Source organism: Neomonachus schauinslandi, chromosome 3 (assembly GCF_002201575.2).
Source record: "Neomonachus schauinslandi chromosome 3, ASM220157v2, whole genome shotgun sequence".
Classification (NCBI taxonomy): Eukaryota; Metazoa; Chordata; class Mammalia; order Carnivora; family Phocidae; genus Neomonachus; species Neomonachus schauinslandi.
In genome coordinates, this window is record NC_058405.1 from 149,606,505 (window position 1) to 149,632,330 (window position 25,826).

The 25,826-nt window shown below is 39.9% G+C and overlaps 1 protein-coding gene across 1 annotated transcript in view; it reads left to right on the top strand.

Moving 5' to 3' along the window:
• Positions 1–25,826, top strand: part of MFSD6 (major facilitator superfamily domain containing 6) — a 66,721-nt gene that overhangs the window by 23,474 nt on the left and 17,421 nt on the right. Inside the window, exon 3 of the mRNA XM_021703034.1 lies at positions 24,456–24,553. Coding sequence (XP_021558709.1) covers positions 24,456–24,553 — 98 coding nt within the window. The remainder of the gene's footprint in view (positions 1–24,455; positions 24,554–25,826) is intronic.

A 25,826-nucleotide genomic window follows, 5' to 3' on the forward strand; every position in this document is an offset into this window, starting at 1 on the left:
AATCTTCCTTTTACCTAAATTTCCCATGAAATCTTTTTAGTCAAAAAATATATATAAATGCCTAGTGTTTCTTATATAATGTTTCTCACCATTAATGTTTGTCTGAAGTTGACTGAGCAGTACCTTGCTTTTTATAAGGCTTCCTGCTCTGTTGTTGGCTCTAAAATGTAGAGCCAGCTACACTTAAGCATTCTTACTTCAGAGAAAAGCATGGCATATCTCTCCCTAAAATTTGAAATTGCAGTAACTGAAAAAAAGCAACCATGTTGTGTTTGTATGTGGTAATTGTTAAGTCTGTCTCTGAGAAATTAAAAAGGAGAAATAGATACTGACAAGATTTAAGAAACAGTGATCTTCTTTCCTTTCCTCTTAACTGAAGATTTTAATTAATTAATAACTTAAATAATTTGATTTAATTTAAAGCTTCAGCCTAGAATCATTCTTTTCTCCAAACAATTGTGAATATTTTTTTCTTGTTTGGTTGGTTTTGCTTTGGGAGGCTGTGTCCTGCCGCTTTTGTTTCTCAAATCTTTGACCCCTTTGTTGTCACTAAACAAAGTCAAGCATTGTGTAGATGGTTCCCAGACCCACAGGGTCCCCAAGGCACATTCAGTGGGACCAGTTTGAAAAGAGTCTTGTAATATTAAGGACTTGGAATGTCCTTTAACTTTGTCCAGGTCATGTTTACATTCTCTGAGCTTTGTGGATTGACCGTGATGCATTTAGACACTTCTCTTAAGCTTGAGTGTATGAGGGGCTTCTCTCCTCAACTAAGCATCTTTTTTTTAAAAAAATATTTTATTTATTCGTCAGAGAGGGAGAGAGAGCGCGCACAAGCAGGGGGAGCGGCAGGCAGAGGGAGAACGGGACTTGGTCCCAGGACCCCGGGATCATGACCTGAACTGAAAGCAGATGCTTAACCGACTGAGCCACCCAGGTGCCCCTCAAATAAACATCCTTAAACACAGTCATTTATTCCCAGAAAGGTACTCAGTTAGGTCTTATAAGTGAGCAGAGTTCCTAGATGTCATGGTTTAATCGGTCACTAGCATTAATTGAATATTGACTCTGTACAGAGTATGAGTATGCGTTCTATTTTCAAAGAAATTGTTAGGCTCTTCTCACATGCTAAGAAGTTCCTTTTCTGTCTTTGCCTTTTGTCTGAGGTGTATGTTTTCATATAAAATCCTAGCAGTTTTACTATTAATTTTGTTAAGTACATGAAGCTTATACTTGTTTGTTTTTTTTTCCCTGAGCATTATTAGTTACTCATTACTTAAAAACCTATAGCTCAGGGGTACCTGGGTGGCTCAGTTGATTAGGCATCTGCCTTAGGCTCAGGTCATGATCTCAGTGTCCTGGGATCAAGGCCCCTCGTTGGGCTGCCAGCTCAGCAAGGGAGGCTGCTTCTTCCTCTCCCTGTACCCCTTCCCCTTGCTCGTGATCTCTCTCTCAAATAAATAAAATCTTAAAAAAAAAAACAAAACCCTACAGCTCACTCTAATTTTCTGGTTTTATGTACAGAAAACATCTTCCTTTTCTTATTTAACGATGTGATGGAAGAAAAAGGCACTTGTGGTCACACTGCTGTCTCAAGAGTCTACTGGGATTCCATCAATTTGTGGTCATTTATCTCTTTCGGATTTTAATTCTGTCCATTAAACATATTATCTTAACTACTTTTAAAAGATTCTATTAGCTGGATTGTGATTATGCCCACTAGTGAAGCAAAACAGATGTTTCTTTTGGTAAGAATTTGGGAGCCCAGTCAGGTGGTGGTGGTTGAGATTTGGGGGTTTGAAAGCATGCTGATGACAGCTCTAAACCTCTCACTAGAAGACTATCATACATTAAATAGCTGACAAAGAGAAATTTTTTTCCATGATTGATAGTCTTTTGTGTTTTCCTTATAGGATCATAAGGAGGGATCTGTCTGTGGATCTTATGTATGCATGTATGTTTTTTCAGTATTCTGTGACTGTCTTATTGGGAATTTGTTTTCAGGAGTTAGTACTGCCATAAAAATTGTGAATATCTTAATGTGGTCAGAAGTGGGTTTGCCACAACTTTTCTGTATGGATTCATAATGAAGAAAAATTCATGCCAGAAAACAGTTTTTTAAAACAGCATGTCCAATTTTGAAGTACTTATTATTTTAATAGTTAGACAGTTGGGGCCCAGTTTTTCAGGGAAATAAGCTATCAGTCTAAACACACACACACACACACACAGTAAATGATTTCTGGTTTTGATCTTGGATTTTGTCCTTCTCTGGAAAGTAGCTTTCTCAGGCAAGTAGGATAATTCTTTTTTCTTTTTTTAATTTTTTTTTTTTAAAAGATTTTATTTATTTATTTGAGACAGAGAGAATGAGAGACGGAGAGCATGAGAGGGAGGAGGGTCAGAGGGAGAAGCAGACTCCCTGCCAAGCAGGGAGCCCGATGCGGGACTCGATCCTGGGACTCCAGGATCATGACCTGAGCCGAAGGCAGTCGCTTAACCAACTGAGCCACCCAGGCGCCTGGCAAGTAGGATAATTCTTAATATTTCCACTCAGAAAGGTAAATTTCTTTTGATGTGGAATCACAAGACTTTAGAATTTATAGCAAATATATAGGCTAATTTATATAGAGATGAAAACTAGACTTCTTTAACTAGAAATGTAATGTATCTTAAGGGTATATTTATCCTGCTGAATGTTTTAACAGCTATGAGTAGGGTTGTGATCAAAATGCATTACAATTAATAATTTGTAAATTTGTAAATCATTACTGTCCAATATTAGGCCATTACCTATGTTATTTGATTGAAATTTATTTATTTTAAGGGACACAAAAATCTACTCAATCAACTTGACTTTGCCCTAAAATTCTTTTTTTTTTAATTTTATTATGTTATGTTAATCACCACACATTACATCATTAGTTTTTGATGTAGTGTTCCATGATTCATTGTTTGCGTATAACACCCAGGGCTCCATTCAGTACGTGGTGCCCTCTTTAATACCCATCACCATCTTGAACTCAAGGCCAGTTCTGCTATGCAAATGTTATCTGGAAGGGGTAATAGATTAACCATTTTTAGCCATTAATTTCTACTTAATAGTAGCGAAATATCCCAGTGAGCTAGCTATCAGCTTGGGAAAGAAGGAAATATGTGACCCAAATAGCAAGAGGAGGAAAACCGGTTTTCCTGGTGTGGGAAGACCAAGAACCGAGGACAAGACACTGGGCTACCCGCTGAGGACACGCGGGAGGTGGGACGTGACATTTTGCCACTGGAGGAACGGCAATCAGCATCATAAGAAGGAAGAAACTCTGCTGTTGGGATGTTCAGGGAAGGCTTCACAGAGAAGGGGGAATTGGAGCCTGCCACTGAAGGAAGGATTTGGAGAAATCTTGTTCCTTTACCTACGTTTGGCTTCTTCTCCTCTCCCTTGTTCTTACCATGGCTTCGTGCCGTCTCAGCTGATCCTAGATCTGCCGGCTCTCAGATCCTGAACGCACCGGGCATGGCAGGGTGCTGATTTCTGCAGGCAGCTTTCCCCAAGACCTGGTCTCCGGGCTGCTGCCTGGGCCCGGGCCCTGCAGTAGTTCTCAGCCGGCGGACTCAGCAGCACCACTGGTAGGACTCCTGGTGCTCAGGCTGCGCTCAGACCTACCGCTGAGGACTCTCCAGGGGTGACCGAGGCATTCACCTTTTTGAAAGCTCCCCAGCTGGTTCCACTGTGCGGCCAAGGTTGATAACCACCAAGCTGGTGAGAGGCACTAGGGGAGGACCTGAGGGACGGAGGAAGGGAAGAAATTCAGGGCATTTCCTTCTCTCTCTCTCTTTTTCTTTTAGCTCAGGCAGTGTCTTCTGTGAGTTTTGGCGACCTTCCCTCTAATCTTTCCCGGCCTCGGGCACTTTCCTCAGAGGCAGATCCGGGCTCAGCCACTGAGGCTCTCTCTGTGCAGCCCACTCCTCTCCAGGCTCCACCCCGCTCCCCAGCCTCTCAGGCTGTCTCCTCGGCTCTGGAGACCTCGCGCCTGTCAGGCAGCATCCGAGAGCCGCCCTACCTCCTGCGGCCCACCGCTGTGGCGGCCCTGAGCCCGGCTGGCAGGCCCGTTCCCGACAGCCTCCCCCGCCCGGGACCTGCAGAGGCTGCCTCAGTTCTCGCACCAGACTGGACTCCTCAGCTCGTCCCGCAGCTCGTGATGAAAATGCAAAAAGAACGTGGACCTGAAGCAGTTTTTTTCTCTTCTCGTTCCTTAAAGGAGTAGTCTTTTTTCTTTTTTTTTCAGGGGAGGAGGGAGGGGCAGAGGGAGAGAGAGAATCCTAAAGGGCTTCACACCCAGCGCGGAGCCGGACGTGGGGCTCGATCATACAACCCCGAGATCATGACCTGAGCTGAAATCAAGGGTCAGATGCTTAACTGACTGAGCCACCCAGGCGCCGCAAGGAGTCTTATTTCTTTTTTGAAAAAACGACTTTTATCATAATAAAATTTTTGAAGACTTAATTTTCGCAGTAAATTTGAAATTATGTAATACATTCTCTAAAGAAGCAAACGTTACTCTTATTTAAAGGTCAATCTGTCCCTCTCCCTCTGCTCTTCCCGCACCCCCATGCACTAGTGCGCTCTCTCTCTCAAAATCAATCGATAAAGATCAAATCCCTGCATGTTTGTTCAGTTTAGCTGAACAATTATTTAGGCTTAGAGAATGCCAGGTTCATGGGATGCAGGGGCTAGCGCTAAGAGGACTGGCAGTTTGAATGCCAGGTGGGTGCTGGGATCAGGAACATGAACTTCACCCTGGAGGCATTAGGGAACCTTTGCAAGGCTCAGAGCAGGGGAGGACCATAGATTTGCACTTACTTGCAATGCAGGGGGTAACTTTGAAGTAGGGAACCCACTGAGAAGGTTCTTAAAATAGTCCAAGGGAGAGGTGATACAGGAAGAGGTAATACAGGGAGAAGTGATACAGGCCTGAGCTGTAGCAGCACCAACAGAAATGGAGGGAAGGGATGGATTTGGGAGGTAAAATTGACAGAATGGTTTGGATGTGGGAAATGAGGGAGAGATCCCCATGTTTCCAGTTTGGGTGTGGTGGTTCCACTAAGACCAATAGGAAATTCAGGAAGGGGAGATACAGATTTGGGGGAGTGTGATCTGAATTCAGTATTGGGTTTATTTAGTTTGAAATTGGAATATCTAGATGTGAATGCGTAACAGATAGTTGACTACTACAAGCTTGAAGCTTAAACTGTATTCCCAAGGGATACCGATCTGGGACAGTTCAAACCGTGAACACGGATAAGATCAACAAGGAAATTTTGCGGTCAAAGAAGAGAAATGGGCTGAGGAAAATCAATTATGGTTGTCTCCAAGACTGTATTCCAAATTTCTGATCTTATTGAAATGTTGGTCTATGCTTTATTGCTTAAAGTAGGTATTCTCATGCTCAAGAATGCTTTGTGTTGGGGGAAGTGTGTGGTATGGTATTTACTGTAACCTTTTTCCACATCTTACTTGAGGAGGAAATGACTTCCTGAGCTCCCCTCCAATGTCATCACCTGAGCCAGACACCCTCTATGAGTGTTTATAAAGTGGACCTAAGACATAAACAGGGGAAAGAGAAAAATAAAGGGAGAAGGAATGTAAGGAGCAGAAAGGGAAAGAAAGAAAAGTAGAGAAAGGAAATGCTGCTTTCTCAAGGGGAAGGTTTCTTCCTGCCCTTATTCATGAAAGGCAGTGCTCCATAGCGGTTATGAGCATGGGCTTGGAGTCACATTGCCTGGTTCAGAGCCTGGCTTTGCCATTTGGAACTGTGTGGCCTTGGACAAGTTATATAAGTTTTTGCATCTCTGTTTTGTCATGTGCAAATAGGAATACTATTAGTACCTACCTCTTAGTTTTGGGGGTTTTAAATGAAGACAAATGAGCTTAAACATGGCAGCTGCTTAGCACAGTGAATGGCGTATGTTAGGAGTTCAGTTGATTTTTAAAAATTATTACTACTTTGTAAATCTTCGGATATATTATGTCACTACAAGGGCCACTGAAGATGATAAAAACAGAGGAGCTTAATACAGTATCATAAATGTACATATCATTAAGGTTGCAACGTGTAAATGTTTGTGATTTTCAAAACTAACATTCTTCTCAAAAACATCTTGGTCAAATTGAGTTTTTCTTCCCCTACTTTATGATGACTAGATTATTTATAGACTCCTTAGTGCCATTTTTTTAGAGCTGTAAATAGCTGGCATACAGAATGGTTATAATTGTTGCTGTCATTATTTATATGTGATAGATTTCTATTTTTTCTATTCCTTTCCCACTTTACCTTCAAAGACATTGATATCCATTTTTATAGGAAAAGCCTTTTAGAGCTATTTCAAGCAAGTATAGATTCTCATTATTTAAAAAACTGTAAGCTGTAGATTCTCAAAAGTTAGAAGAATTTATGATCAAGAGTTGAAAGGGAGTAATCTGGGAGTAATTCTTTACAAAGTTGTTCTTTTCAAAGGACTATAAAAACCAAATTACTCTCTTTCAACTCTTGATCATAAATTCTTCTACTTTTGAGAATCTAATTGGAAAGAAATATGTGACCATATTATAGCTACCAAGCTGACTTGTTAATAACAGCATTACTGTTAATTGAGCCATTCATAGTTCAGAACAAAAGGTAGTATAAGTGAATCCAGGGCTTTTATTTATTGATGTCATATTTGGTTTGTTTTCTCTTTTACCTTTGGTTGACTGAGGCACTGAGTGAAAGAGAGCAGAACTCACTCCATATAAGCTGTAACTTGTGGTTACAGCCAGTCCGCTTCACCTTCAGGCTGATGTGATGATTGTCAGGGCGTGCGCCAGCAAGAGTAAAGACAGCTCCTACAAATTCATTACCTAGCCAACACTGTGGAGACGATGCTGCAGTGCAGGGTATGCTCAAGTTAGACATTTCCTATGGCCTGAAAATTGCATTGTAAGGTATACACCTATCTGGAAAAACTTACACACATGCAGAAAGACATGTACATGGATGTTTACTTGCCTATGCAGCTTTCTAACGGTGGAAAAGAGAAACAGTCTAAATATCCATCAATTGGAGAATGACTATGTTCAATATAGTATAGTCATAAGATGGAAGATTATGCAGAAGTTAAAAGGAATGGACTAGATCAATATGTCAACATGGAAAGCTCTTAAAAATATGTTGAATGGACAAAAAAGCAAGTTTCAGAATGAGACATAGCTTGGTACATTTATGCACATTTTAACAATGCATATTAAAAGCGACTGCCTTCGGCTCAGGTCATGATCCTGGAGTCCGGGGATCGAGTCCCGCATCGGGCTCCCTGCTCGGCAGGGAGTCTGCTTGTCCCTCTGACCCTAACCTCTCTCATGTGCTCTCTCTCAAATAAATAAGTAAAATCTTAAAAAAAAAAAACAACTCGTAACACATTTTTATGGGTACACCTATATGTATAGAAAGACGTTTACATTTGGAGAGGAAAAAATACATTTCAAATCCATATTAGCCCTTGTCTTCTGGACAGGATGTAGAAAAGAGAGGACTGGGGGGGGGACAAAGAGGAGAAGGAGAACCTCCACTTTATCTGTAATATTTTATTTTTTTAAGGAAATATGGAAAAATATTCATAATTTTCCATTCTTGGTGCTGGATATATGTATTGCAGAATTTTTTTGGGGGGGGATTTTCTATTGGAAAATAGCTGAAAACTTGTCTACTTACAGTGAATCCAATATAATTATCCTCATATTGAAGAATTTTTATAGAATTTTAATTGGCTCCTTCAATAAGTATTTGTTAGGCACACACTAGGTGACAGGCACTTTTTCTAGACCCTGGGGATATGACAGAGGCTCTCCATGGGACTAATAAACTGTTGGGATAGACAATAAGCAGTAAACAGATGATTTTATTTCCAATAATGATGAGTGACATATGGCAAAAATAATGCAGGATGAGGATTCACAGAGTGACTGAGAAGAGGTGACTGTTTTAGCTTGGGCAGGCTGCGAGGCTTTCTCTGAAGAAGTGACATTTGAGCAGAGTCCTGAATAGAAGCCACCCAGGGAAGACTTGTGGCACAGAGGAAACCACAAGTATGAAGGGCATGAGGCGAGAATGAGGAATAACAGGAAGTCAGCAAGGTGGGCAGGGATACTGCAGGGCCTTGAGGGCCACATTAAGAGACAGCATGTTACACGTCTAAGAGAGTGGGAGCCATTGGCGAGCCTGAGCAAGGGGTGATGTGAACAGATTTCTGCTTTTATGTTTTGTTTTGTTTTGTTTTTAAATGCCCACATGGGTGGTGAATTTATCATCATTATTTACCTTGCTCTAGTTTAGAAGGGGCCCATTTTACTTCATTCTCTGAATTACAGAGAAATTGAGTCATTTTCTTCCTGAGTCATAAGCTGGTAATTATACACTACCTTTGTTGATTTAGTGCTTTCCACCAATCCAGATGAAGGGTTCGGGTTTTGGTTTTGTTTCTGTTTGTTTTTTTGGCAACTTCAAAATTTCAGAATAGCCATACAATCTAGAGGATAAACAAAAAATAAAAATTTAAAATTTAAAAATCTCCAACCTTAACAAAAAATATAACTACAGGATGATATAAAAAAAATAATAGCTGGTATGCTGTCATTTGAGGGCTTACTCCAGAAAAGTGCTTATAAAGGCTTATACTAAATGCTTTACCTCCAAGCCCTCATTTAACCCTTTTAGCGGCCTTCTGAGTAGAGAGGAGGGGTTCAGAGTGGTTACACAAATTGCCCATGGTGACACAGCTAGTAAATAGCAGAGGTAAGATTCAAACCCAAGCCACTCAGACTCCAAAGCTCATGAGCTCAGCTACTTTATTTATTTAATTATTTTTGATCTTAGCTACTTTATAGATTCATGGGCACAGGTGTAGGGCGGCAAGGATTTTGTCCCTTGATGCAACCCGATCTCACCTCTTAGTCTTCCCTTTTTCTATTCTGAATGACCAGTGTCCAGTACAGCTTTTTCTCCTGTCTCAAGCAATCTCCCATATCTTCCTGGTAAGATCTCCATTCCTCCAAAATGCCCCATTCTCTCAAATTATTCCTTTCATCCCCCCCCAATAAAATTCTTATTTCTCCAGATTAGCTGCCTTCAAGTAGTGTGAGGATGAGAGTAATATAAAACTCACACTGAATATAAGTGGCAAAAACTAATGTTTCTAATGATGAGTATTTATCATATGGAGTTAATTCACAATTAAATATTATGTTCACTCAGTGTTTTCTTAAAGGAAATCTTTATTAAAGACCAGGTTCTCTTCTAAGATAGAGCGTTGAGCAAGATAAACAAGGCACCTCTCTCATGGGGTTCACATAGCATGGAAGACCATAAAACAAAAATATTGGGTGATACAGAAATGTTAACGTAGGCACCTAAGACATTGGAAATGGGAAAAGAGTAAAGCAAATAAAAGTGAGAGTTCTTTGGGGCAGGACTTTGTATAGATGCAGCAAGGGAAAAGTTATTTTATGAACTGGATACCAGATAGGTGGTGGTGCCACTCACCAAGGGAAGGATCGCGGGGAGGGGGAAGAGGATTCTGGAGTATGGAACTTACAGAAATCTTATGAGACAGTGGAGATGCCCATTGGGAAATTGTATTTATATAAGTCTAGATCTTGGAGGAGAGGATGAGGCTGGAGATGTCTTTTGGGAAACATTGACATATATGTAGGAAAGCTAGCTCCATCCCATGATTTGAAGTTTTCTGTAACCATCTTCCTCCTCTACTTCCCTCCCTTCCCTCCAGCTAGTAAATGCATTTTAGAAAATCATCCACCCCAAACATGGAACATGTTACGTTCGTTGTTACCTCTGGAAGCAGTGACACAGAACAGGACTGTTGAAAAGAGACAAGTTCAGTGCTTCTAAGATGGGGATGAAAATTATATCCTAAAGTCAGAACACGAAGTCTTGATAAATACATCCCTAATGTTCTCTTGATGTTAATCACTCATAACTCAAGACCTTCATCCTGGGATGAACCTCCATTCACCCTTAGGAATGGTGGCCCCTGCATTTCTGTGGGACTGGAGAAACACACTACTGGAGGGAATTTGATGCCCAAAATAGCCTAATGGCTTCGGTGTGATTTTTCTGTGCAATTGATAAGTTGCACAGAAAATTGATAAGTTGATTGATAAGTGCAATGTAAACTAAGGAAGCAAACCAAGACTGGCAAACAAATCAATTATTATTTTTTAATATACATGTCTGAGTGTAGGATTATTTTTTTATTGCCTTCCCTCAAGAACGCTGATAGCTGGAATATACATTATTCCACAGAGAAGATTCTTGTATCTTTTAAAGGGAACCATTTTATTCTATTTCCTAATTAGGTTAAATCAGAAAATCACTCTTTCCATTTCTAATTTCTAGATCACCAATAAAAATAAAGGGAAATAATATTATAGGCTTCACAACTTATAGTTTTCATAAATATTTTTATTGTTACAGCCACCTTACAAAACAGTTAAGTTTTGTTATATTCATTTTACAGTGGCTTGATGAGAGCCAGATATCCTCCATTGGTGGAAAGACCATGTTGACTCCCTGGGGGTCTGGGGTGGAGCACCTGAAAACCTGCAGCCGGGGTTCATGGAGCCCCAGGCTATGTTCCTAATTGTGTCAGAGAGCGTTGGTATTAAGAACAAGAAGCCTGTTGCTGTGGACTGAATTATGTCCCCCTGAAATCCATGTGTTGGAGCCCTAACCCCCAGTGTGATGGTATCTGGAGACGGGGCCTTTAGGAAGTGATTAAGGTTATATGAAATCATGAGGGTGAGTGCCCTTATAAAAAGAGACACCAGCGAGCTTGCTCTGGCTTTTTCTCTCAGCCATGGCAAGACACAGTGAGAAGGTGGCCTTCTGTAAGCCAGGAAGAGTCCTCACCAGAATCCGACAGTGCTGTCACCCTGTTCTCAGACTTCCAGCTTCCAGAACTGTTAGAAAATAAATTTCTGTTGTTTAAGCCACCCATTTTGTAGTATTTTGTTATGGTAGCCTATGGTGACTAAGACATGTATCCTAAAAGATAGAGCAAGGAGAGCCTTAGGTGCGTATAGAGGGCTGGGATTCCCAAAGATTCTAAGAGTCAGAGGAGAGTAGAGTAGGAGGAGGGCCCTGTAGCTTAACATTGGGATGATTGTGGGAGTGAGTCAGGCAGTGACAAACTTATGTTTTGCATGGGTACTCATTCCTGGTAGCATATATGTTGGTTGGGTGGGCAGAACCACCGTGCATGCCTAGGAAGGAACAGATTTGCTATGATTTGCCCAAGGTTTACCCTGCTGAGTTGTAGAGTAAGATAGAGCCGGGGTCTCTGGCTTATAGATCCCAAACACTTTTCAGTGTATCAGATAATAATGTTGGCATCCATCAAAGTAGATGAAGACTGGTTTCATTATTACTTCATTACTCTTAATCAAGTTACTATTAATTACTAATACTCTTTCATTACTACTAAGTTATTAATATTAAGTTATTCTTAGTTATATCAATGAGATTTTGTTAGAAATCTAATATGTTTCCAATACGGGTAGAATATCACAGCAAATTTTTGTGAAACAAGATTTTTAAGGTAGAATGGTCATTAATTTTTGTGTGTGTATGAAAAAGAACACCTTTCAGATTTCCTTCACTTAGCCTCAAAGCCTTATGATCAGGGTGGAGGAGCTCTGCTGACTATGGGAAGGGTGTGGGATTTGACAGAAGACCTCGAGTTTGAGTCTTGGTTCTGGGATTTGTTTAGCTTTGTGATCCTGGCAACTTGGCTAACCTTTCAGGGCCTTGATTTCTTCAGCTATAAAGTAGGACTCATGATAACTCTTGCCCTTTCTATTTCAGAAGATTACTGGCAGGAATAAATGAGATACTAAGTGGGGAAAGTGCTAAAGAACTGGAGAACATTATAGAAATATTAGTATGAGGTCTTAGGCATGGTGAGGGGCCTGTAGCAAGCAGAGGTCTCAAGGCCACTGAGGTTGATGCTCCTTTTTTCCTTAATGTCACAGAAATGAGTGGGTTTGAACAAAATCTAATATTCAGTTAGAGTTCCCTATTTTATAAAAGAATAGAACAAAATTTCTAGTCATAAAAATGTATTAATAAGTTTGGGATAGGAGTATACTGTAATTGTTTTTGCAACATTTTTTCCTTTCTTAAAAAAGCCGTAACTTAATTTTCCCTTCAGGGAAGGTGTTTAGCATTGTGAGTTGGGATTATATTGAATTAAGTCTGAAAGCCAGTGAAAGTTCAAGAAAGAGAGAAAGAGAGGGTGATGACTCAAAACCAGTGTTGCTAGGGTAGTTGACTCCTCACAGTGGCTTCTGTGGAGCTACTTTAGGGATCAAGGAATGGAAAAGATCAGGGTTCCTTTCAACCCCCTGGTGGGCTGAGCCCATCTCAGAGATTTCCCAGGCCCCTCTAGAGATCCACAGTGTTGATGAACGCAGCTTGTGTCTGTGGTCAGACCGACCCAAGATGGAGACTCTTAAGACAGCCCCTGTCTTTGCTCTCCTCTCACAAACCTGTTAGGGGTGTGTGTGTGGGGGGGGGGTGCCCCTCCCTAGTTTCTGTTCCTTACCCAGCCCAAGCCAGATAGCCAGTTTCTGATTATTTGACTTCAAAGTCTGCCTGCTTGGGGGGCAGAAATCCTGGCTCAACTTGTGTCCTCCCTCAACACTGACACTTGAGTTTTCTCAGGCTACCTTGGCAGAAATGGGCTTTTGGCCCATTTTATCTCAGAACAAAATTTTGCTTCTCAGTCAACTTTTCTTTTGTGATCCAGGATATTACAGGACAGCTGTTGACTGGCATTTGCTTTATTGCTTTCCTCTTATGCCATTCCTCCCAATGATTCATCAAAGTTTAAAATGTTAACCGTCTTCTAAAGCCAACTCAAACATACATCCAACTCTCCTGATCCAAGTGTACAGCTGTTACCAGACGCATGACCACGCTGACACCACCAGGCCCTGTTGCTGCCCGTCCAATGCAGAGGCACTTCTCAGGCCCTTGTCCAGGCCTGACTTCATGCAGGAACACAGCACATTGTTCTTATCTACCAAAAGAGACGTCAGGCAAGGGGGCAGGGACTTTGGCCTTGCACTGGCCGACCGATTTTGTGGCCCTGTTCTGCCTCTCTGGATCTCTGTTTCCTTGTCTCTATAAGAGGGTTAGACTTGATGCCGTGGCTTCTTTGAGATCGGACTCTATGATCTAACTTTCTACTGTGGTTGGTTTTAGTATGTGAAAAACCACAGAGCAAACCTCAGTGCTCCCTCCCCACCCCCCACCTCTGCAGATTCCGAATCCGAATGGCTTTTGCTGATAAGTCAGAAATGTGCACAAAGCCATTCATGCAAATTCATCCAGGCCATGTCCTGACGACAGACCGACAGACCGTCTAGTCAGAGGTAGGTGATATGATTTATGATAGCAGTCGCTGGGAACTACAGAGAGGATTTTCTTTCTGGAAAGCCAGTTGACTTGAATGGAAGTTAGAATCCTAAACCTTGACATTTCTTCATGGACTGGCTCAGAAAGAATCCGTAAAAGACTTGGCTGCCCTTGCTGAAATATTTGCATTTTATTCGATGGTAGTTGACACATCTGCACAGTACTGTGCAGTTTTTCTCTACATGTTTATTTGATCTTTTCAGAACCCCTACAGTAGAAGCAGACCCGTTCTGAGCGTTCCTGAGAAAAGTCTTCCTGCAGGATGTCCGTGCCGCGGACTCCACCACCTCAGCCAGGACGCAGCCGACGCCCCACCGCGCTGCCCGCTGTAGGGACGCGCTAATTAGCACTGTACGGCCAAGCCCTGCACTTGACCTCAACCGCTGGAAAAGTAAAGAGCAATCGCCTAGATAACATAAATGAATAAATACAGTCAGATGGGGCTGTACAAACTGCGCACAATGCTTCTCTAAGGGTGCAGCCTCACTCTGACTTTAGAAGCCCAGGGAAACTACCACTGCTGTCACACGTTTTATTTCTGGTCCACAGACTAGAGAGCTCTTGAGTAAAACACTGGCATTCTTTACTGAATTTTGTTGGAATTGTCGGTATCCTTGGAGGTCATTATTTTGGCCTGAATGGTGTCCCCCCAGAATGCATATGTTAAAGTCCTAACCCCCAGCACCTCAGAATGTGACTGCATTTGGAGATAGGATCTTTAAAGAAGTAGTTCAGTTAGGCTGAGGTCGTTAGGGTAGACTGGGGTCCTTATGAGACAAGGAGACTGGGCCACAGACACACACACAGGAAAGACCAGGTGAGGAGGACACAGGGAAAAGATGGCCGTCTACAAGGCAAGGAGAGAGGCCTCAGGAGAAACGAATCCCACTGATACTTTGATGTCAGACTTCTAGACTCCAGAATTGTGAGAAAATCAATCCTGCTTTTTAAGTTCCCCAGTCTGAGGTATTTGTTATGGTAGAACTAGCAAACTAATACTGTCCCATAGGCCTAGCTTGATCCCAGTTTAGGTTTCTTTCCCCCTAATCTTGGCAGATGGTTACTTAGCCTTTGGCCGCTTCTAGTGATGTGGAACTTGCTACCTCCCAGGGTAGCCAAGATCTTGTGTCACTTAGGACTCTTTCACTTGAGGAGGCAGAAAACTCAGAGTGGCTTAAGCTAAACAGGGAATGTATTGTCTAACTGAGAAGTCTAGCAAATGGCTGTAGGTGTAGCTTTAACGAGGGCTCCAATGATGCAATCAGAACCTGCGTTTCTTCATCTCCCAGCTCTGTCTCCTATAGGGTAGGCTTCTCAGGCCTGAGCTGGAGGTCCCAGGCAGGTCCAGGATCAAGTCTAGATGAAAAGAGAGAATGCTGCATTCTCTTAGTTTCTGCTTGAAGCTAAAACAATTTTTGTTGTACTGACTGCTCGCAAGTGGTTAACACAGCCCATTCCCTCTTCAACAGAAACGGCCTTTATACATTTGAATGTCCCCTCCTATAGCTTTGCCTCTCCAGTTCTCTCATGCATTTTCCACAGAGCATCTTATCCCAGACTCCCTATTGTTCTTTCCCCTCCTGATTCTGACTCCTTTCTTTTTTGTCAGTGATCTCTTAATTGTTACCACTTCCTGCTGTGGTCTGGCCAAAGCCAAGAACAGTGAGACTATTATCTCCTTTTGGTTTGGTCATGATACTCCTTCAGCCTGAATTTTGATGAACTTGTTTAATTCTCAAATTTAGCTTAGGGTCAACTAAAACTCTTGAGGCCTTTTTCAAATTAATGGCTATATCAAATGTCAGTGGCTGTTGTCTGGAAATGACAGAATTTGTATTTTATATATACATCAGGTCATCTCATGGAAAATTTTTAAACAAAAATTTATATGGGGTGTATGCATATGTGTGTGTTTGGTCATTTGATTGTTACTCAAATGGAAACTATAATAAAACAGCATATTGTGCTTTCCAAGTAGTTGGGTTCCATTAATGAAGGTTCTATTTTGTTTTGAACATCCTTATTTTTCTACCTGGAGATATACACAACCTAAGAAAAAGTAGACAGAATAACTAAAGGAACAATACAGAGATGTAACTATGGCCAGGAACCAGCACAGTGACCCAACTGATGGTTTTCATAATTAGACTCTTAGCTTAACAATCATTGGGAGAGGAAATATTTGAAGGCAACAAAATAAAGAATGACTTAAGACCAACAGAGGCTCAGACTTCACTTTCACCTTTTCTTTTTCTAACATAAAAAAAAAAACCCATAGGTAAGTGAATAGTCTTTTTCCTCCATTCACTCTTCTGACATACAATATGGTTCTTATGCTCTGTTGTACAAGGACAGAGCATAAGCCAGCTACACTTGCTTAGTGGTAGAAGCTTAGCAGCCTGGTGTCTCTATTGGTGATCCCCTTGGCTGTGCTGTGGTTGACATGGGAGTGCCACTGACTCTTTGAGCTTTGTGGCATGGATGCCACCTCTTACCCTTCTAGTGAGATAGGCCTGTGGGTACCCAAGAACCCTGTTACCGCTTGTGCACGTGTGTTGAAGATCCACTGCCTGATGCCTCAGGATGCCCCAAATAAACCACAGACAGCTGTTCATTGGAACTATTGCTTGTTCATATAAATGACTAAATATGTATCTTCAACCATAGCCTATTAACATTAATCACAAATGGTGCCAAATATGGGCATCCATTTTCTTAATCATCCTAATTCTAGGTCTTTTTTATAGGCCAATTCATTCTTTCACATACCTATCTCATATATATATATATATATGACAGACACACACACACACATTCTGATGAACCAAGTGTGTGTATACGTATACATATACATATGTATACGTATACACACACACAAAATTATAAGCATAATACATGCATAGTTCATATCTTGTTCACCACCATATCCTTGGCACTTAGCACAGGTGTATTCAATAAATATTTGTTGAGTGATGTTCTATGTATTCATATTTTCCCTCTAGTTGATGAATATTTATTGGGTGCCTGTTGTGTGCCAAGCACTGGGGATCAAATCCAGCCAACATTACATGAAATTGACCTTACCCTACACAGAGCATACAAGACTGGAGGACAGAGAGCTGGGCAGAGCACTGTGCCAAATAGGCTACAGGAAAGATGTTTTATAATGGAATCTTGTTTCTATTAGAAGCTTTGATTCAAAGGTTCCCATTGTGTTACATATACTTTCTGATGAACCAAGTGGTCCTGGAAGCAAATAAGCACTTTTCTTAAGAGTGTCTCTACAGACTGCCATTTCCTTTGTTTAGAAAGAATACAATAATGGCAGTGCTGATTATTTCATGTGCTTTTCTTAACTATTTGTATGTCTATATGGTTTACTCACACCTGATCTCATAATAAGTTCAAAAGATAGAAATAATATTGAATACTAGCTAGGATGTCATATTATTTTTAAGCCAAAATAAAGAACCAGATAATGATCCCTTCAGGTTGGAGAACTATTGGTCAAACATCATACATCATTTACTGTGCTTATTTATAGCTACATGAAACATAGTGACTGACCTCTGTTCATTCTTTAAGAAAGTAAGATATATGCATGGGAAAAAATTCAAAAATTCAAAAAATTCAATTCATAAAAGATATCCAGTAAAGTCTCTCTCCCACCCCTGAGACACAGTTTCCCAGTCCTCCTCCCTAGAGACAGTCAGTGTCATGAGGTTTTAGTGTATCTTTCCAGAGATATTCTGTTCACATGTAAGTGCATACACATATGTGCAACTCTCCTTCTCTGACATAAATATTAGAATGCTATACTCACTATTCTGTAGTGATTTTTGGCTTGCTTTAGATGGCAGCATCAAGGAGTCAGTGGTTGGTAGATTGATGATAAAACGTAACATATTCAAATTTAAATATTTTAAAACAAAAATATAAAAGCATTTGATAAACTTCTGATATAGGGTCAGACTTTTTTCTTTGAAAACAATTTTGCTGATTGGTGTTAAACCACATGTATAATCTATGATTTCTATCAGTTTTGGTTTCCTTAATGTGGAACACGAACTTAAAGATACTTTCAAAACAACCTCAGAGCTGAATTCTTTTAATTTTTCATTGTTTTAACCCAGATTTTTTATGGTTGTCATTCCTATGTCTAATTTGACAGTTTTTTCACCTTTTATATCTCCATTGTCATATGACTATCAAAAAATACATAACTGCTCAGCAAAGGAAGCCACCAACAAAACTAAAAGATAACATACTGAATGGGAGAAGATATTTGTAAACGACATATCCAATAAAGGGTTAGTATCCAAAATATATAAGAACTTATACAATCCAACACCAAAAAATCACATAATCCAATCAAGAAATGGGCAGAAGACATGATCAGACACTTGTCCAAAGAAGACATACAGATGGCCAACAGACACATGAAAAGATGCTCAACATCACTCATCATCAGAGTAATGCAAATCAAAACCACAGTGAGATATCACCTCACACTTGTCAGAATGGCTAAAATCAAAAGCTCAAGAAACAAATGTTGGTAGGGATGTGGAGAAAAAGGAACCCTTGCGTACTGTTGGTGGGAATGCAAACTGGTGCAGCCACTGTGGAAAATAGTATGGAGTTTCCTCAAAAAGTTAAAAATAGAACTACCCTACAATCCCGCAAGAGAAACAGTGCTTCTTTTTGCTGTCCTATTTTATTTACATAAGATTACATTAAATTGTGTTACTATAGGTTCATTGAGCACTTGAGCAAGAGTACAGAGATAAAGACATCTTCCTAGTTTCCCAGGAACTCACAATCTTCTGTGTGCAAGGTGTAGACTGTGACAAATAGTCTAATGGAAACAAATAGGCTAATAGTATAACGGAAGAACAGGAAGAGATAGGATCAATTGTTCCTAGAGACATTTGGAGACATTTCTTGGAAGGGATGATCCCTTTCAAGAATGGACTCTTACAATCACAGATGCCAGTGCCCAAAGTTGTGTCAAGGACAGGTATGTTATCAGCTCTGGCACTTCTAGGTAAGTACTTGGTCTGAGCATGAGGTGTGGGAGCTCCTGCCACATGTTGTTCAGGTCACTGGTGGCCACATCTCCTTCCCTCTATCTGGTTGCTTTTGCTACCACTGGGGCATGAGAAGAGTATACCATGATGGTGGCTTGGGTCACTTCCTTAGAGTGGGAATTCTAAAAAATGCCAGCGATGATCCTTTCAAACCAGTGAGCCATGGGAATGGAACACAGGATGGCAGGAAAGGACACGGAGAGAACAAGAAGAGGGAGAGAGGACAGGAGATTGCAGATAGTGATGATAAAAACCTACTCTGCTAGACAGGGGCAGAGAAATCCTGGCAGGACATCCACTGTAACGTTAATGGAGGTTGGTTGGGAAGAGGGAGATGGATATGAGAAAACATGGGTTTTCTAGACTGACATTTAACTCTTTGAAGGCTTAAACCTTATATTTTAATTATTTTCTAGAGAGCTTGGATATATTTTTTCCTACCTTTTGTAAAATTAATGACTATAGGAAACCTCATCTTCTTAAGGTCATCAGTATAAATTGGTGGTTATGCCTGAAATAAGCTTCATTCTTGGGGAGGAGGGCATTGCTTACATTCAAACGCTTACATTAAGCTCCAAAATCTTGACTTATTAGCAGCTGATGTCTGCCTGGTTTAGAAAGACATCTGTAACAATATCTGAAGGAGTCTTTTTTACTCACAAGTTTATATAGACTATAAAAGGATGATCTAGGAATAATGGAACCCAATTTAGGGGTGAGACCATATACTGTTTACCAAACAGAAAATATACTGTTTATCATACATGAGGCAGACTATAGACTCTGCTCCAACTATCTGGTATAAATGACCAATTCTGTCTCATTAGGAACTGCTAAAAACTCCAGCCAGATGTAGCTGAGGAAATTGTCCAAGTGGTTTGTAACCTGTTAAATGTTTTCTGAATCTTAGCTTGTTGATAGTCTATCTTCATCTCCCACTGGGCCCTTGAGCAACACTTTCTGGGCATTGGAATGCGTGCATCTTTGTGTGCAGGCTTGTAACACAGGTGGCATAGAATTTTCAGTCTATCTGCAAATACTCCACTTCTGATTGCTAAAAACAATCCTCATCCAGGGTATTTTGTTTTTATTTAGTGGTTTTTCCTTTTTGAGGAGGTTTTAGGTCCCTCCAGTAGAGGCTTTGTAAATGCTTGCTGCCAATTCATTTGGCTGAGAATGGGATCCCTTTGTGTGGTATTGCTTTTTTGTCTCTCAGATCTGAGCATTGTTTGATAATCCTGCGGTGGGTCGTTTCTTTGAGGCTCATAGCCTGTGTTGTCTCTGGAATAAAGACTAATTTCCAGATTGGATCTGGACTGGAGAAGTTCACTCATCTCTTCATAAATCCTTAGACTTTGATTCTCCTTATATCTTTCAGACACCCTGTCTACAAACACTTGAGGTTTATGGTTAACATACATGGTATCTTAATAATGTTTACTGAGCAAAATTCATGTTCATTGTGGTTTAGAGAGACTTTCAGGGGGTATTCAGCCACATTATAGATGGGTTAAAACTGGAAAGTAGGGCATCATAACTAATCTACACTTTGTAAGGAATTGCAGAATGGATCACAGTTATAACTATATCTTGAATACTGTGTCTGAAAAAAAAAAAGTACCAGTTTTATTATAAGATAACCACCAATTTGTCCTGCCAATACCGTGAATTGTGGTTACATAAGAAATTAGAATGTCATAAGCACTTTTTCTTCTCCTTCTATATTTTGCTCAAATACAGAATCAAGGTATTTGACAGGTGATTTGGGTTTTCCATGGTGTAGTTCTTTTCTGCTAAATCCTTTGCTTCTTACCAATTGTGTTCCTCCTCTTTATAGGTAAGTTCACTTATACCAACAACCTATTCTAAAATTGCCTTTATTTCTTGCCTAATTTTATACTTACTTCCTGTTGTGATATAGGAAAGCGATGATGTTGTCTCCGAACTTCTTTATTTTAGGTGTTCAATAGGTATCTGTATCTCACTGAGAACCATTTTTCACCCTATTGTTCTGTATTTCCAGACCTCTCTGTGCTCAAGAATACTCTAGGCCGCTGAACATGTGCTCTATATTCAGTATAAACAATTCGATTGTCCAGAAGATGATTAGTAAAACGTTCCAAATTTCTTTTTATTGGCAAATCCCTAATTTCATGAGTGTGCATGAATTCATTTGCTAGGGCTGCAATAACAAAGCACCACAGACTGGATGGCTTAAAAAACCAGAAACTTATTTCCTTACAGTTCTGGAAGCCAAAAGTCCAAGATCAAGGTGTCAGCAGATTGTATTTCTTCTGAGGGAATCTCCTCCTTGGCTTGTCTTCTTCCAGTGTCTTTACCTGGTCTTCTCTCTGTGTCTGTCTCTGACCTGTTCCCTTTCTTCTTGCCAGGACACCAGTCATACTGGATTAGGACCCGCCCATCCGACATCATTTTACCTTAATTACCTCTTTACAGGCCCTATCTCTATACATAGTCACACTCCAGGGTACCGGGGGTTAGGACTTAGGACTTCAACGTAGGAATTTCACAGGGACACAATTCAGCCCGTAACGATGAATAGTATCTCAGTTTAAATATCGCATTCAGGTATTAAAGAGATTCTTAGGTTGCTGAAATACTTTTAAGTGACTATTTAATAAATACATACCTACTTCTTTCCCTTTTCATAGATCAAAATGTTGCCTTCCTTTCTGCTCCCAATTTTACCCTTGCTGATTTCTTGAAGCCACTGGCTGCCCCAGAATGGTTGGTGAGGAAGAAATGCTAGTGCTCCTTTCTCTTTTGTCAGAAAACAAAAGGGGACTTGGATACTTTTCTTTAAGATGATGATGATGATGATGATGATGCGATTTTCTGAGTGCTATTTGGGTGATTCGCTGTATTGCATTTATCACAACAAGCCTGCACCATACATGTTATTATCTCCGCTTGATACAGGAAGAAACTGAGTAACTTGCCCTGGATACCTCTTGTTTCCCTTTTCTCCTGTAAGGCATCTGTTTGGTCCTATCAATTGTGAGATGAGAAATGTGGGACAGAGGCGAAAGATATCAAGCTGATAGCCACCTGGCTTCTTGGTGGCAATCTGAGACCTAAGGGTCCCAGAAGTTATAGACTCCAGTGACTGAATTCCACATGGTAGAGGTTTGAAGGCAAAGCACAATCAACCTATTAAACTGGGCTGATTGTCTTTGGGTTACTTTTAGGCTAGGACCTGTGGATTATGGTCTGCATTGAACAACAGCTGTCAGGATAACTGATTCAGAGGTGGTCTCAAAAGAAAGGTTCAAGAGATGCAATATGAACACAAGGAAGAGGTATTATCAAAATTTTTTGTAATGGAATTATGGGAAAGTATTAGTGGGAGCTGCTTAGAGTGAGCTAGACCAGTGGTTTTTCACCCTGGCTTAGTATCTGAATAAACCATAGAGATCTTTATCGAGACTAGCATGGGCCTGGACATCTGTTGTTTTTAATAGTTACCGGAGTAAATATGACATCTAGCCAAAGTTAACAAGAACTAATGAGCTAGATCAGGGGTTAGCAACCTACGGCCCATGGGCCAAATCTGGCCTGCTACCTGTTTTTATATGTCCCAGAACTAAGAATGGTGTCTATACTTTTAGGGGGTTGAAAAAAATAAAATAATAATAATATTTTGTGATGCATAAAAATTACAGTTGACCCTTGAACAACATGGGTTTGAACTATGAGGGTCCACTAATAGATTTTTTTTCCCAATAAATACAGTACAGTACTGCAAATGTATTTTCCTTATGTTTTTCTTTTTTTTTTTTTTTAAGATTTCATTTATTCATTTATTAGAGAGAGCACAAGTAGGCAGAGTGGCAGGCAGAGGGAGAGGGAGAAAGAGGCTCCCCACAGGCTCTCCACTGAGCCCCCAATGCGGGGGGTCGACTCTATCCCTGGGATCATGACCTGAGCTGAAGGCAGCCACTCAATCAACTGAGCCACCAAGGCGCCCCCTTTATGTTTTTCTTAATAACATTTTTTCTCTATCTTATTTTAATAATACAGTATATAATACATATAACATATAAAATATGTGTTAATTGACTGTTTATGTTATTGGTAAGTCAATAGTAGACTACTTGTAGTTAAGTTCTGCGGGGAGTCAAAAGTTATATGTGGATTTTCTACTGTGCAGGGGGCCAGCACCCCTAACCCCTGCATTGTTCAGAGGTCAACTGTCTATGAAATTTAAATTTCACTGTTCATAATTCAAATTTTATTGGCACACAGCCATCCATGCTCATTCATATACATATTGTCTGTGGTTGCTTTCATACTATAATGGCAAGGTTGAGGAGGTGCAAGAGACATACAAAGCCTAAACTACTTATGGTATGGCCCTTTATAGGAAATGTTTACTGACCCCTGAGTTAGGCTATATCAAGGTCATTAACAGAGCTAGATTAGAACTTAAAAAGAAGGCATAGATTTGTGTAACTTGTATGTTTGTGTAGTATATTTTGCACTTTAATTTCCTATGGGCTTTTTTTGTTGCTGTTGTTTTCTAGCAGAGGGACCCTGGTTGATGGATCTGTAGCTAGTTTGTTCAGGAAATTTTTTACCAACAGGATTGGAACATATACTTTTTTCCACAAAACATACCAGTACAAAGAACATAATGTCCACAGAATATGATAACCCAGAACTTTTCAATACTGAAGATCTCCTAAATCCCTTTTAATATCCATTTCCTATCCCATCTCTGCCCCTCAAGCCTTTTTTGTCTTTCTCCCATCCTTCTATTCCATATTTGCAGTTAATACCAGCTGGATGCCTCAAAGCTTTCCTTTCCTTGATTCAAGGTTGGGAAAAGAGAACAGTGTTTACTGGAATGATTTTAATATAAAAATGTAGTTGAGCAAGATTAGGAAAATACCACTGACTGTCCTATTGGCTTATTTCTTTTACCTTTGAGTTTTCATCCACTTGAATTGAGAAAAAAAAAAAAGAAAAGAAAAGCATTATGCTTAGGAAGATTAACAGAAAATGGAAAACAAACTAGAAAGAGAAATCGCTACCATCCTGTTGTTTTTTGTATAAAGAAGCAGCCACCATTTGCTTCCAAACCAGCTCATCCAGTTCAGAATGAGAGAATGTAACCCTATGCTTGGATGCACCACTTAAGGTCTTTATTTTTTTCTCATAATTTTGGTGGTGGTGTTTGTGAGGGGGAAAGCGATGTTGATATATATTTATTAGTTTGGTCAGCATATGATATCATGGATTTATTTTTTAAATAATGAAGATGTATCAGTTGAACTGATAGGAAAAAGTATTTGATTTCCAAATAGTTTATTATTCATCATTGGATGATAGTTTTTGATGACCTTGAGAGTCTCCTTATAAAACTCCTTGGTGTCTTGGGTATTGCATGCGAGAGCACGTTCATAATCATGTTCTCATCTTTATCCTGTCCTTCCCCCGTCATAGTGAAGTAGCTATAATCCCAGGCGTATTTACCCTACAGCCACCTGGAAGGAAGCCTGTAATGTCATTACAGATGGCAGTGTGCCCAGACTGTCTTAAAAAAGCATTGGCTGTGCTAATTAAGTTTCAGGAAGGGTGATGTTCGCTTTTATATTAACAAGGGTTTTGAAAAGACTGAGGACAGATATGTTAGAAGCAGTTTTCTTATTCCTAAGAGTTCATGGTTAAATTTAGTTGTCCTTTAGCTTCCCGACTCCTAATTTTGAACACTGCTGGGTAATGGATGGTTTGGACAGGGGAAAATGTACTTAATATTTGCACGTTTCTCACGTATCTCATACAGGGCCTCAACTTATTTCCCTTTGTTTGTTTTTTTAAGGGTTCTTTACATTGGTCTGGCCTGCAATACAGCTCGCTATATTTATATTTCCTACCTGGAAAATGCCTGGACTGTTCTCCCCATGGAAGTTCTTCAAGGTAAGTTAACAGCTGGAATGAATTATTTTTCTACCTGACTAAGCTATGACTATGTAAAAGTTTAGTGGCCTTGAGCATCTGACTCTGAAAGGAAGGGCAGACCTATTGTTTTATATGATTTTGAAGTGGTTGTTAGGGAAGAGGTGACATCAGGGGGTTGGTTCGTCAGTTACTCTGAGTCTTCTGTGTTTGTTGAGCCAAACAAAGCTGAATTTGTCTTACACCCTTGTGATTTAACAAAAAAGGAACTCTGGAATAAACTCTATGTACAGTTGTTAAGTGTATACATCCAAAGGTAGTTTTAAGTATAAAAGGATTTATCTTTTAAAGACTTCGGTGTTTTGGTGTTTGTAGGTTAACTGTACATATTGAAAAAAAAAAGGTTGTCATAATTATTTTGTTTCTTCAGTTTCTTTTATCACATCTAGTGATTTACAACTAAAGCTTTATAGTCAAGCTCTTATTTTCCCATGAACGTTTTAAATCTTTGCTCAAATATCCTGACCAGAGTTCTCTTTGCTTCACTGGACTGTTTCCCTTCAACAGATAACTTTGGAAAAAAATTTCTAGGAAGCTCTTGCCATGTGGCTTAGGAGCAATAAAAACTTGGATTTCTATACAAAGCTCATTGCCATATTAGCTCATATAATCTAGACTATATACTGAAGACCCTTGTTAACTGCTTGGTTGAACCATTTGGTGGTTGGCATGATGATTAAAATAAAGGTTTAGGACAACATTATCAGAGTTGAGGTCTTCTGGGATGGCCCAGGCTCCTAAATCAGTAATTTTACTAAATAGTCTGTGATTATATACAATTTCATTAGCTTTATAGACTGCCATTATCATTTTCCCTAAACCTGAGGATAGAAACTGAAGAAACAAAACAATGAACATAATTTCTCATCATGATATCTAAGATGAAAAACTGATTATTGTACATCTAAACAAAATGTACAAAATGCAAGCTCATTCATCAAATCCCATTGTGGCAATGAAAAAAAAAACCCATCCCTCTTGAAAGGAGATAATTTTTATTCACATTATAAAATTAAAATATATACATACTCTAAAGGTGCTCTTCTCAGGCCTGATGCAATGGTATAATTGGTGAAAGGAGATTTTGTTTAAAATAGAAAATGAAATTTGGTCTTATAATAAATGGTTGTTTATAATAATTAGAAGGACATTATAATAATATATGCATATATATTTTTTTTCTCCTTTTAATTTAATATGAATTAGATGGAAAAGGACATAAATGACTCAAGAG